The sequence below is a fragment of the Salmo salar genome, chromosome ssa08 (genome assembly GCF_905237065.1).
Source record: "Salmo salar chromosome ssa08, Ssal_v3.1, whole genome shotgun sequence".
Lineage (NCBI taxonomy): Eukaryota > Metazoa > Chordata > Actinopteri > Salmoniformes > Salmonidae > Salmo > Salmo salar.
In genome coordinates, this window is record NC_059449.1 from 13,372,239 (window position 1) to 13,385,114 (window position 12,876).

Here is a 12,876-nt window from a genome sequence, read left to right on the forward strand (position 1 = left end):
TGAGGTTATTATGTAGTCTGGGCACCTGTGAAAACACCGTAACCTTTCTCAGTGTGCCCTTCCTTGGTATTGACAAGAGGGACATACAAGCCATGGCCAGCCAGCGCCCAACAATGGATTCCTCTGAAAAACATTAGTAATTGCCCTGAGGGGAGAAATAACGTCGAATTGAATCAGTTTTCCAATATCATTTTAGTTTTCAAAATATTTGCATGAGAATTTCCACCAAATCAGACTCAAACGTATGAGATGATGCAACCTCCATAACCCCACCTCTGTTTTTTATGTTACTAGTATCACTGCTGTAGGTTTGCTTTGCGCATGCGTCCATTTTCATTCTTTCTCTCTGAATCACAATGTAGTTTTAAGGGCACTGCGTTCATCCACCTCTGGCCTGCTGGCCCCCCTACCTCTGAGGAAGCACAGTTCCCGCTCAGCCCAGTCAAAACTGTTCGCTGCTCAGGCACCCCAATGGTGGAACAAGCTCCCTCACGACGCCAGGACAGCGGAGTCAATCACCACCTTCCGGAGACACCTGAAACCCCACCTCTTTAAGGAAAACCTAGGATAGGATAAAGTAATCCTTCTAACCCCCCCCCTTAAAAGATTTAGATGCACTATTGTAAAGTGGTTGTTCCACTGGATATCATAAGGTGAATGCACCAATTTGTAAGTCGCTCTGGATAAGAGCGTCTGCTAAATGACTTAAATGTAATGTCATGTAATGTAAATGTAGTTCAATGAGGCAAATGGGTGGCTGGATGGATTATTACATTGTAGTACATTATGGCTAATTGCTCTTTTACCAAATTGATAAGTACATATAAAGGAAACACAAGTGTTATCAAAAGAATCTGACTGTCTGTAGGCTGTAGTTTCTACGTAGGCTTTGGTTATGTTATTTCACAATAACTGGCATTATATATTTGATATCAACTAGGCACATCACATTCATGTTCAACTAACTCCACTGACCCAATAACCATACGACACCTAACAGTCTTAACATGAGTTATACATCTTATTTTGACGAAATGTAATTACAGTTGAGTACCTTAGCACCATTCCCTGACCTATATACTGCACATTAAGAGTCTGGCTAGCTCCGGTTTCAAAAGAGATGAGTTAAGCCATCCTAACAACACATACCCTTTAGCTGACCTTTATGGACTAGCTAGAGAGTTAGAACCCCACTGTGAAGACAATACTGTGTGTGTGTGCTGTATATGCGTGTGTGTGTGTGTGTGCATGTACTACGCCCCGTATGCATTATGGTGTGACGCCGCAATGCATCATGGACGTGTTAACTAAAGTCGGACACACACAGTGAGACCAGGTTGCTCATCCAATATGCTCCTGGCACCACCGAGGATCCAACTCATTTACTAAAGAAATTGTTTACAGTGGCAATCGGACAGAGGCTGTCGTTAGAGACGTATCGTTGTGTCTTGTGTGTTCCCCAAATGAGTCACTGTGTCCAAACAAACAACCTTAATGAAACCTACACCCATGGGCCCTGTTAGCCCACTGAAACGTAAGACACACATAGCATGGACGACGGATACAAAACGTGCCACACACGGGCAAGGCTGTCGAAGAACACTGCTTACATTTACATTTTAGTCATTTAGCAGACGCTCTTATCCAGAGCGACTTACAGTAGTGAATGCATACATTTCATACATTTTCATTTCATTTCATGCATTTTCTCTTTTGTACTGGCCCCCCGTGGGAATCGAACCCAAAACACCATGCTCTACCAACTGAGCCACAGGGAAGACATTGGTGAAAGTGGGTACTGGCCTGTACACTTGACCAGTAGTGTGGGTTTATCGCAATCCAACCGTTTGACAGCTAAATATATACATTGAGCTAAATAAAGAAGATGAGGTTGAGGAATAGCGTCATTAGACAAAACAAACTGTCATTAGACAAATTAAAGACACAATAACATAGGGAAAAAATGGCTTAAAGTTGTGGGGAAAAAACGTATTGTACTGAATACAACTGTGAAAGGTAGTGTCCCGAAAAAATCTCTTTACTATTGCTGGAATTGAACATTAGCCAGTCTATAGCTGAGAAGAAAAATGACACTACCGACATTCGAGTGGGACATTAACAAAACAGGGGATGTCGGGTTGGCAGTTGGCTGATTAGAACTAACACCATAATTACTACATACAGTGGGGACAGTAACTTCTGCTGTTGCGGAAGTGTTTTGTTTTGGAGTTAACATGCTCCAATTCACCTGTCCCCATGAGGCACCCTGTACCTCTCCCTCTCATGATCACGTCGCTGCTGCTGCTACAGTAATCTGCCGTACCGTCTACAATACCGCCTGACTCCGATCACTGGAGCGGATGATGCCTCTAATCATAGTTATCATTCAACCAAGAGGACTAACTGTCACTACAGATGTTGGATGTTCATCTGATCACCCTGTTGCTGGAGAACTTTCCTGCAATGCAGGAACATTTAAACCTGTAGTGTATTTGAGCTTTAAAAACGCTTCTGAAGTTTGTAATGTCCCTTACGAAAAATGTATCAACCCCTACAATAATGTCCGTTAATTATAATCCACATAATAATAAACATTTCCTGTTTCTGCAGGATTCTTTTCCTGCTGTAGTAAACAGACCTTAATCTTAGAGCAGATTTAGACACAGCTAGTTTGAATCCTGCTTCGAAAATACATCAGGTTAAGTGCCTGAAGCAAGAGAGATCCCAGAAACTATGTAAAATCTTGATAATCATAAATTATATACAGTAAATGCATTGATATATACCAGTGAAGTCCTTATAGTGAAAGTTCGCCAAAGACTTTAAAGGTCATGTATCACAATAAAAAAATGTAAAACTATAATAAGAAACACACTTTTTGGGGGGGGGTATTGCCACCTACAAGTGGTGTATATTCCATTTTTGGGGGCAAAATGTAATTGCAACCTGGTCTTTAAAGATCCATACCCTAGAGAGAAGTCAAGCCCACGAAACAGACATGTTTATGATCTGGTCTGTACCTATAGCAGGCAGGGATTGATTGGCGGCCATTTTGTGAGATAAATAAGGAAGTGCTGCCTGGCTGCCAGAGCGGAGGCGGGAAACTGTGGTGGTTATCTCCTCCTTGGGAACAAATTTCCTGCTCTTTTAAGCAGGTTCCCAACCATGCAGGATTAACAGCCAGCAGAGCAGACCAGGGAAAGGCAATGCTGCAGGTTGGGCTCTGTCTGTCTGTCTCTCAACACTGTCTGCTGGTAGATGTACTGTAGCTAGCTTCACCTTGGTCATGGCCCTCAAATGAACCTGTAAATACCATAGAGAATCTCTCTCTCCCCCCCCAGTGAAGGCTGGTAGGAGGAGCTATATATGAGGACGGCTCATTGTAATGGCTGGAATGGAATTCTTCTTCTTCTGCAAGGACAAAGCGGTACCGAAGCGCCAAGTCTAGGTCCGAAAGACTTCTTAACAGCTTCTACCTCCAAGCCATAAGACTCCTGAACAGCTAATCAAATGGCTACCCAGACCATTTGCATTGCACCCCCCCACCCTCCACCCCTTTTACGCTGCTGCTACCTGCTTCTCTGTTTGTTATCTATGCAGAGTCACTTTAACTCTACCTACATGTATATATTACCTCAATTACCTCGACTAACAGGTGCCCCCGCACATTGACTCTGTACCGGTACCCCATGTATATGGCCTCGCTCTTTTTATTTTACTGCTGCTCTTTAATTATTTGTTACTGTTCTTTTTTCTTTTTTACTTAACACTTATTTTTTTCTTAAAACGTTATTGTTGGTTAAGGGCTTGTAAGTAAGCATTTTACTGTAAGGTCTACACTTCTTGTATTCCGCGCATGTGACAAATACAATTTGATTTGATTTAATACGATTTGGAGTGCCAGATCAGAAACTGAAATATAGCGCCATCCTGTGGACACAATTTCTCCAGTCATAACATGTTGCAATACTGTACTAAAACTGAGAGCTCCACTGTATCTCTCCACTGTATGTATATAGGCTATAAAGCCGAGATAAATCACTGAATTCACCTCTATGACTTAGTGACGTGTCCAGTGTGCTGGTATTTATATATTATGGGTTATTAGTCACTCCTATCTAAGATCAAAGGATGTAGTCAGAGGAAAAGCACCAACATCCTGTTTTGATTTCACTCTGCTAACACTACACAGCAGAATGTTTTTTTTTTCTTCATCTGAACCTGACTTGTGTATTATCATGTGTTATTCCCACTACATATCATCATTAAGGCTAATTTGATGCTTATTTATGATTCATAGGCACTAAACAGTTACTGGTGTTGATGGTTTTATCTTCATAAGCTATCTCTGACTAAGAAATGTTGATAGATTATGCAGCCAGTTCCTGCCAAGGGGGAAGATGTAACAGTCTCATTAGGCCTATGCCCTATATGTCAGACAGCTATTAACATATATCCACTTCAGGGGCTGTGGGTGTTTTACTCAAACAACAAGTTGGCATACAGTTAGTATAACCTCACACCAGCACATTATTACAGATACATGTGCAAAATGTCAGCCTTGCAAAGCACAGTGCCATTGTCAAAGAGCAATACTGAGATTTCAAAGTGGTAAACGATGCATAATATGCATCATATACCTTTTTTTTTTTGCAACATGAATAGGCCTACTGTTGAATAGGCCTGCTGTGTAATTTATTCAAGTTTAATGTAGGCCTATTAGTAAATGTCGTATTTATAGCCTACTGCAATGTATTATTCTGTTCTACACTATCTAAACAATTTTTTGACAGCTGTCATGTTTATTTCATCTCGTTCAACGCTCTTGAGACGGTCTCCTCCTATCCAAAAAGCATGTTGAGTATTAAGTATTAAAACGGAGAAACTCAACCATACTTCAAATGTAAAGGTGCCCTATTTCCAGCGCAATAGCGTACCTGTGTTCAGGAGCCTGCGACCGAACGCACTCCCCTCCCTCCCTCCCCTCCACTCTCCCTCTCTCGTCCCCGCCACCCCTTCAGAGTTTGTATTGCACTCGTTACAGGAGGAGGGTTCATGTGCACAGAATGACGTCGCACTGCAAGTCTGTCTGACTCCTTCGCTGTTTTTATCAGTCATTCTATCGAAGGGCTAGAAAATCATAAATCTGCGGAATTATGGTCCGAATGTGAGAATATCTGATGCGTCCGATCTATATGTCGCTCTCGACTGGTGTGTCAAAGCAGCGTCTTGATGTTGAGGATTACGAGTGATATAGGCTACGCAGCTCAGCAGAGTTCTAGCCTACTGTTCTGTGCGTTGAGCTGTCAGAACTGAAACTAGTGGATGTATGGCAAGAGAAAATGCAGAATAGCTGAAGTGGGGGATATTGTAAAGAAGAAGAAATAAGGTACAGGCTTGGTTTCGTGTCTTTATTCTCTCTTCTGGATTATTGCCGCCCAGCAACACAGCCACTTGACAAATCTGAATGTCGTAATTAAGGTAAGAGCGCAGAATGATATAGCTCGAGGTAGGTAAAAGACGTGTGGTTATTATAATATTTAGATTAATATGTGAACTCCCTATACGAAATGTAAACCACTTGAATTATCACCTGAATTATCCTCAGGAAATCTTTAACTTTGAACTATATCCTGGGGGACCGCTCGGACAGATTGTGACCTACAGTATAGACTATAAATACAATTAAAGGCTGCTCTCTTTCTCGCTAAACAATAAAAATAGCCTAATAATAATAATAATAATAATAATAATTTGACTTATTTGCGCCCAGCAGGCTATTGGGCGCATTTATTTATTATGGAATCTAAACTTAAAATCAGTTGTTTATGACTTTTCAAAGGTCAGTTAATAACAATTTGAACTTTGTCTCCAGCGACATTTCCATCAGATAGTCATTCTTTACAATAATAAATAATGGATAAAAGTACGGCTTGCTCTGCTGTCACTGCAGAACTGCGATGTCTGAAATGACCTGCATTCTAACTATCAATGCACTTTTGAAATAGTTTTGCACACTCTTCGATCAGTTACCATCAATGTCAAAACTGTGATGTGCATCTTGGTAGATCAGATTGCCCCCCAAAATATTGCATAGCCTTCATCTGTCGTTACAACCTGGCATGTAGCCTACCTGTTTTTGTAGTTTATGCGTCGACAACTATCCTATCTCATAAGCTTTCTCATTTATTATAGCCTAACCGGTAATTAGGTCACCTCAATCAAAATATCAGTGTTTTTCTTTAGTCCTTCTCTTTGACAGTAGGCTAAAACATAAGTTTACCAGGGCATAAGTTTAGGAACAACAACATTACATTACGCATAATATAAAGGGCTAAATGTGATAGCATGGGTCAATATTGCGCATTTAATTATTCTCAAAAGTTGTTATATGTTTTCCAGAAGACGCTCAAAGATAGATACCATTTTCAAGTTATGTCGCAGCTATGTTGTGTCTGAAAAAACAATAGGGGATTGACAGAATAGTCGGACCAATCCGTGAATGGCGTGATGATAGTTTATGTGACGCTGTGTCTGTCTCTATCCAATGGAAGTGCCCAAGAGGAGGAAATGAACACTATAAAACTACGTGATGTATTTTTTTTAAATCAAACTATTGACTTGGCGATTTAATAGTACAGTTAGTGCAATTAATCCGGCAAACCAGAAGTTATCATGTCATACATCTAAAGAAATGCATTATAAGAAGGAACTTGTTATGTATGATAAGGTGTGATGGGGAATTGAGTCATAGAACTATTATTACTCAGACATGACAACACACAATCTATAATAATAATTTAATAATCGTTCTATGACCCCCCCCCCCTCCAGAGATATTCTCAGGTCTCCAAACATGATTAGGCTGTCCCAAATGACACCCTATTCCCCCATAAGGCTCTGGTCAAGAGTATTGAACTTTAAAGGGAAAAGGGTGCCATTTGGGATACCGTGACTTAGACAAAGTTCCCCTGTATAACCATTTCAGGGATTCTTAGTTTAAAAACCAAAGCAAATAAACAGTTAACTAAGTGAGGAGGAATGTCTAAATGATTTTGCAGAAATGAATAAGACTTGATTGACAGAGAAAATGCTTGCTGATTTAAAAGGATACTTAACTTGGATACTGTAGATGTTTGGCATAATTTTCCCGCTATAAAACACACTTAAGTCAATCTTAATGAAATTGCCATCCATTAAATAAATACTTTACACTGTTCATGATTTAATAAATATTCGTGTTAAATTACAGTTTTTATATTCAGTAGTATGCTCTCAGCTTCGGCAATGTGAGATTCCAGTGGCTTTTGCGTGCTATGTGAATAATGCATTAAAAATACCCTACCACTTTGAATTCATATTTAAACAGCATTCATCAAATTAATGTATTTCTTCAACCTGCAGGTAAATCAATGACCCAGCGATGGAGACCAAAAGATACCCAAGTTTCTTCGAAGGATCCACGGACACAGAGAAGAACAGATGGTCCCATGTCCCCAGCAGTGCCATGGACTACTGCTGCAGCGGAGCCGAGGAGGCCGACAGCCTGAACCTGAACAGCAACAGTGATGTCCTGATGGACATAGTCAATGTCAGCTGCTCCCCCAGCAGCAACACAGCCGACAGCAAGGAGAGTAACAATAACAACGAAGAGAAGAAGAAGCCAGAGCAGCAGCCTACTCTCAAACTGACCCAGAACCAACGGCAGCCTTTTGTTCTCCCCCTCTTTAACAGTTCCCTCCATGGGAGGAAGCCAGAGATGATGGACTCCAAGGAGCTGTCCAAAACTGTGGCTGAATCCATGGGCTTGTACATGAACGCGGCCAGGGAGGCCACAGACTTTGGCGGCTTCGGTCAACAGGGGGGCCATTGTAGTCCGGGGAAGATGTACCCAGCGGGAGTTTGCAGGCGCCTCTGTCTCGAGGACAGCCAGTGTGCTGCGTCCGCGGGGAGCCCCAAGTTGAAGTCCCCTTCTACGGGGTTCCCGAAGCAGCCTAGCTCCACCCCAGGGGATTGCTGCTCATCTGGAACCCCAGCAGGGTCAGCCGTCTTAGGCATGTCTCTGTCCTGCAGCCCCCAGACGCCCAGCTCCATCTCCAGCCCCGGGGGCAGCAACAACCTAGTTTCGTCCACCACCAGCCCCACCTGCTTTGGGGGGCCGTTCGCCTGTTCGACCATCAGTAACCCCGTCAACCAGCATAATGCTGCTGGACCAGCTCTGGCCCACAACCACGTCCACAGGAGGAACTCGGCCACCTGCAGCCCGGCAGGCTCCAGCACGGTGGGGTCGCCTCCGCTCACCAGCCCCCTCAATGTGATGCGCTCGCCCATCTCCAGCCCCCAGAGCATGAGCAGCGTGCGCTCCCCACCATCATACAGCACCTCTACCAACATGAGGTCATCGTCTGTCTCCAGCCCCACTGGCAGCACCAACAACATGAGGGCTTCATCGTCTATCTCCAGTCCGACCACCGGGGGCCCCATGGCAATGTCCTCGAGCCCCAGGAACTCCTCTGGCGGCGGGGGTGGGTTTGCTGTGTCCAGCCCTGCTAGTGAACTGGGCCTGGTCCAGAATGACTCCAACAGTCCCGAGGGACGAAGAGACCAGCAGGATTTCAAGGAGTTTGAGTTCCCCAAGGTGGAGAGCGTGGATGGGGAGATGTTCAACGTAGGCCTGGACCACATGGGTATGGTGAAGTTCATCAAGAATGAACCCGACACGGACTATAGGAGCATGTGTCTGGGTAACGGTAGCAACAACACAAAGTGTAACCAGGCCACGGGCTGCCCCGGCAATGGCTCACCTTTCATCACACAGATAAAGAGTGAGCCAAACAAAGATGGCGGCGGATGCATGAATCCTCAGTGCTACACTGACCAGCAGCAGCAACACTCTATGGGTCTCTTTCAGTCAGGTCCGTCCGAGATCACCTACTTGTCTCTGAGGGACAACATTGACGAATACAGTCTCTCTGGGATCTTGGGACCTCCGGGCACGGAGATGAATGGCAGTTACGAAGCCGGCGTGTTCCCCCACAACCTCCTGTCTAAAGTTAAACAAGAGAACAACGATGGCAGCTACTACCAAGAGAACAACAACAACGTTGTGCCCACCTCGGCCATTGTGGGTGTTAATTCAGGCGGACACTCGTTTCACTACCAGATCGGAGCGCAGGGGACAATGTCTTTCTCACGGCACGACCCAAGGGATCACGGGACGAACCCCTTGTTGAATCTAATTTCGCCTGTTACCGCGTTAATGGAGTCGTGGAAATCTCGGCCCGGCATGTCGCAGGGTCCAAGAGGAGAAGGCTATCCAGGTCACGGCTGCATGCCAGACAGCATGTCAAGGTAAGAAAGAAATCGATGTATGGACAAAAACAAACAGCATTGTGGGTACTCTAGTGCTGCTGCACAACTCCAGCACAGTAAGAGCAGCTGGCTGGCTCAGAAATGTTTGTTACTTTCAAAATAGAAAAGTTTAAAGAGAAAACAAACTGCATTGTGGGATTGTAGTGCTGCTGCACAACTCCAGTACAGTAAGAGTGCTGGCTCAGAAACTGTTATGTTACTTTAGACTTGTTATAAGACGTGATGGATTGTCCACAGCATCTGCACAAAGCACACCCAGTGGTATAATCCAAGGGCTCTCATGTGCAGAGAGATGCTCCCTGCTATGTAGCTTTTGGGTGGAACTGAGTCTGTTTACTACATTGTGACAGGATGAATGAAGGGGACAGTGTGTCTGACTTAAAGACCATGTTGCTCAGGACCGAGGGGTTAAAGAAGGGCGTTTGCTCCGAGTCGGGGACTACCAAAATACTAATATCAACAAGGCTTGTGTAACCGATGTGAAATGGCTAGTTAGTTAGCGGTGGTGCGCGCTAATAACGTTTCAATCGGGTGACGTCACTCGCTCTGAGACCTGAAGTAGTTGTTCCCCTTGCGTTGCAAGGGCTGCGGCTTTTGCGGCGCGATGGGTAACGATGCTTCGTGGGTGTCAGTTGTTGATGTGTGCAGAGGGTCCCTGGTTCAAGCCCAGGTTGGGGTGAGAAGAGGGACGGAAGCAAGACTGTTACACTTGGGAAAGGGAAAAGCAGCGGGATGTTGGCTTAGCTGGGAGAACAGGAACTAAGGGATGGGGTTCAGCATGGGATAGCAACATCGCAACATACACTTCTGCCCTGGCCCTATTCTCTACTGTATCTAACAGAGGCTAAAGTTTGCTCTCTTATCAGAGCTATGTGTATGGACAAAAACAACATTTATTGTATTGTTATTGAGATGTGCTGAAGGGACCTTGTGTAATGCAAATATATTTTTACGAGCCTGGGCTGGCCATTATGTGGCGACGTCATAAATTATTATGAATGATTGATCACATGCTTTTGTTGCCAGATGTAGGAAACAAACAGTTGCCTTGCAGGGCAGAGCCCCGGCCACCAAAGAAAAACAAACATGCAGAAATACGGTTTGTTTTGCACAGGCAAATATGGCAACGTCTAACTTTGACACAGTTGTTGTTCGAACAGTTTATCTGATGTCCCAGTTGAGTGTGAAGCTAAATACAGCATTATGATATTAAGATCCAGGATGAATAAAACAAAAGTATCACAGCTATGAAACCAACCAGGAAATTGGAAAATATTGTCCAACTTTGTTGCAATTTCAGTATGTGAAGGATTTACATAAGGAATTCCTTCCTTGCAGAAGGAGCTTGTTTATTTGTTTACAGTTAATTTAAAGATATGAAGATATGATTATGGCTCGGGTATTTGGAGAGTTTGGGATTTGTTTTGGGTGTGATATATTTCTTAATTTTTTCATTTCACAGAGGGGATGTATATTAATGGTGGTATAAAATCTAAGCTGATCACCGAAGTCGTAAACGTATGCACGACATGGCACATTGTAAATGCCCTGCTTATTATTGCATTTTTACAAGCTCGAGTCAGTGCAGGAAGCACTAAACAAATCCGCAAACGGTATCCCCTCCTGACTTACAAAACCTTGATAGTCAGATGTTTCCCTAAGAGAAATACATGTGATTATTTGTGGCAATGGAGCCTGGCTTGGTATGTTTGTGTTTGTTGGTTTTCCCCAGAGACAAGCAGAGAAGATTAGGCCCACTACTGCTAGGAACTAGGCTAGCACAATGGGTCAATGTGTTCCAATGTGGTTGCAACCAATGATTTATATATACACTAGTTGACTGATAGGGGGCGCTGTGTTGAAACCACCGTGCCTCCATTTTAGCACTCCCTTACGTTGTAAAAAATATTTTGGAAGCTTTAGAACTGCATTTATTAATGTCTACATTAATTTTGCCACATGTACAGTGAGGGAAAAAAATATTTGATCCCCTGCTGATTTTGTACATTTGCCCACTGACAAAGAAATGATCAGTCTATAATTTTAATGGTAGGTTTATTTGAACAGTGAGAGACAGAATAACACCAAAAAAATCCAGAAAAACGCATGTCAAAATTGTTATAAAATGATTTGCATTTTAATGAGGGAAATAAGTATTTGACCCCTCTGCAAAACATGACTTAGTACTTGGTGGCAAAACCCTTGTTGGCAATCACAGAGGTCAGACATTTCTTGTAGTTGGCCACCAGGTTTGCACACATCTCAGGAGGGATTTTGTGCCACTCCTCTTTGCAGATCTTCTCCAAGTCATTAAGGTTTTGAGGCTGACGTTTGGCAACTCGAACCTTCAGCTCCCTCCACAGATTTTCTATGGGATTAAGGTCTGGAGACTGGCTAGGCCACTCCAGGACCTTAATGTGCTTCTTCTTGAGCCATTCCTTTGTTGCCTTGGCCGTGTGTTTTTGGTCATTGTCATGCTGGAATACCCATCCACGAGCCATTTTCAATGCCCTGGCTGAGGGAAGGAGGTTCTCACCCAAGATTTGACGGTACATGGCCCCGTCCATCGTCCCTTTGATGCAGTGAAGTTGTCCTGTCCCCTTAGCAGAAAAACACCCCCAAAGCATAATGTTTGACGGTGGCGATGGTGTTCTTGGAGTCATAGGCAGCATTCCTCCTCCTCCAAACACGGCGAGTTGAGTTGATGCCAAAGAGCTCCATTTTGGTCTCATCTGACCACAACACTTTCACCCAGTTGTCCTCTGAATCATTCAGATGTTCATTGGTAAACTTCAGACGGGCATGTATATGTGCTTTCTTGAGCAGGGGGACCTTGCGGCGCTGCAGGATTTCAGTCCTTCACGGCGTGGTGTGTTACCAATTGTTTTCTTGGTGATTATGGTCCCAGCTGCCTTGAGATCATTGACAAGATCCTCCCGTGTAGTTCTGGGCTGATTCCTCACCGTTCTCATGATCATTGCAACTCCACGAGGTGAGATCTTGCATGGAGCCCCAGGCCGAGGGAGATTGACAGTTCTTTTGTGTTTCTTCCATTTGGGAATAATCGCATCAACTGTTGTCACCTTCTCACCAAGCTGCTTGGCGATGGTCTTGTAGCCCATTCCAGCCTTGTGTAGGTCTACAATCTTGTCCCTGACATCCTTGGAGAGCTCTTTGGTCTTGGCCATGGTGGAGAGTTTGGAATCTGATTGATTGATTGCTTTTGTGGACAGGTGTCTTTTATACAGGTAACAAGCTGAGATTAGGAGCACTCCCTTTAAAAGTGTGCTCCTAATCTCAGCTCGTTACTTGTATAAAAGACACCTGGGAGCCAGAAATCTTTCTGATTGAGAGGGGGTCAAATACTTATTTCCCTCATTAAAATGCTAATCAATTTATAACATTTTTGACATGCGTTTTTCTGGATTTTTTGTTGTCATTCTGTCTCTCACTGTTCAAATAAACCTGCCATTAAAATTATAGACTGATCATTTCTTTGTCAGT

General features: G+C 43.6%; 1 protein-coding gene across 3 annotated transcripts in view; it reads left to right on the top strand.

Moving 5' to 3' along the window:
* The first annotated feature begins 5,036 nt into the window (after positions 1-5,036).
* Positions 5,037-12,876, top strand: part of LOC106610192 (mineralocorticoid receptor) — a 93,110-nt gene continuing 85,270 nt past the window's right edge. For 2 of the 3 annotated variants that reach the window (XM_045722748.1, XM_045722750.1), the window contains exons 1-2: positions 5,037-5,481; positions 7,405-9,351. In XM_045722748.1, coding sequence (XP_045578704.1) covers positions 7,424-9,351 — 1,928 coding nt within the window. In that variant the 5' untranslated portion in view covers positions 5,037-5,481; positions 7,405-7,423. The remainder of the gene's footprint in view (positions 5,482-7,404; positions 9,352-12,876) is intronic. The other variant, XM_045722749.1, reaches the window with a different exon arrangement.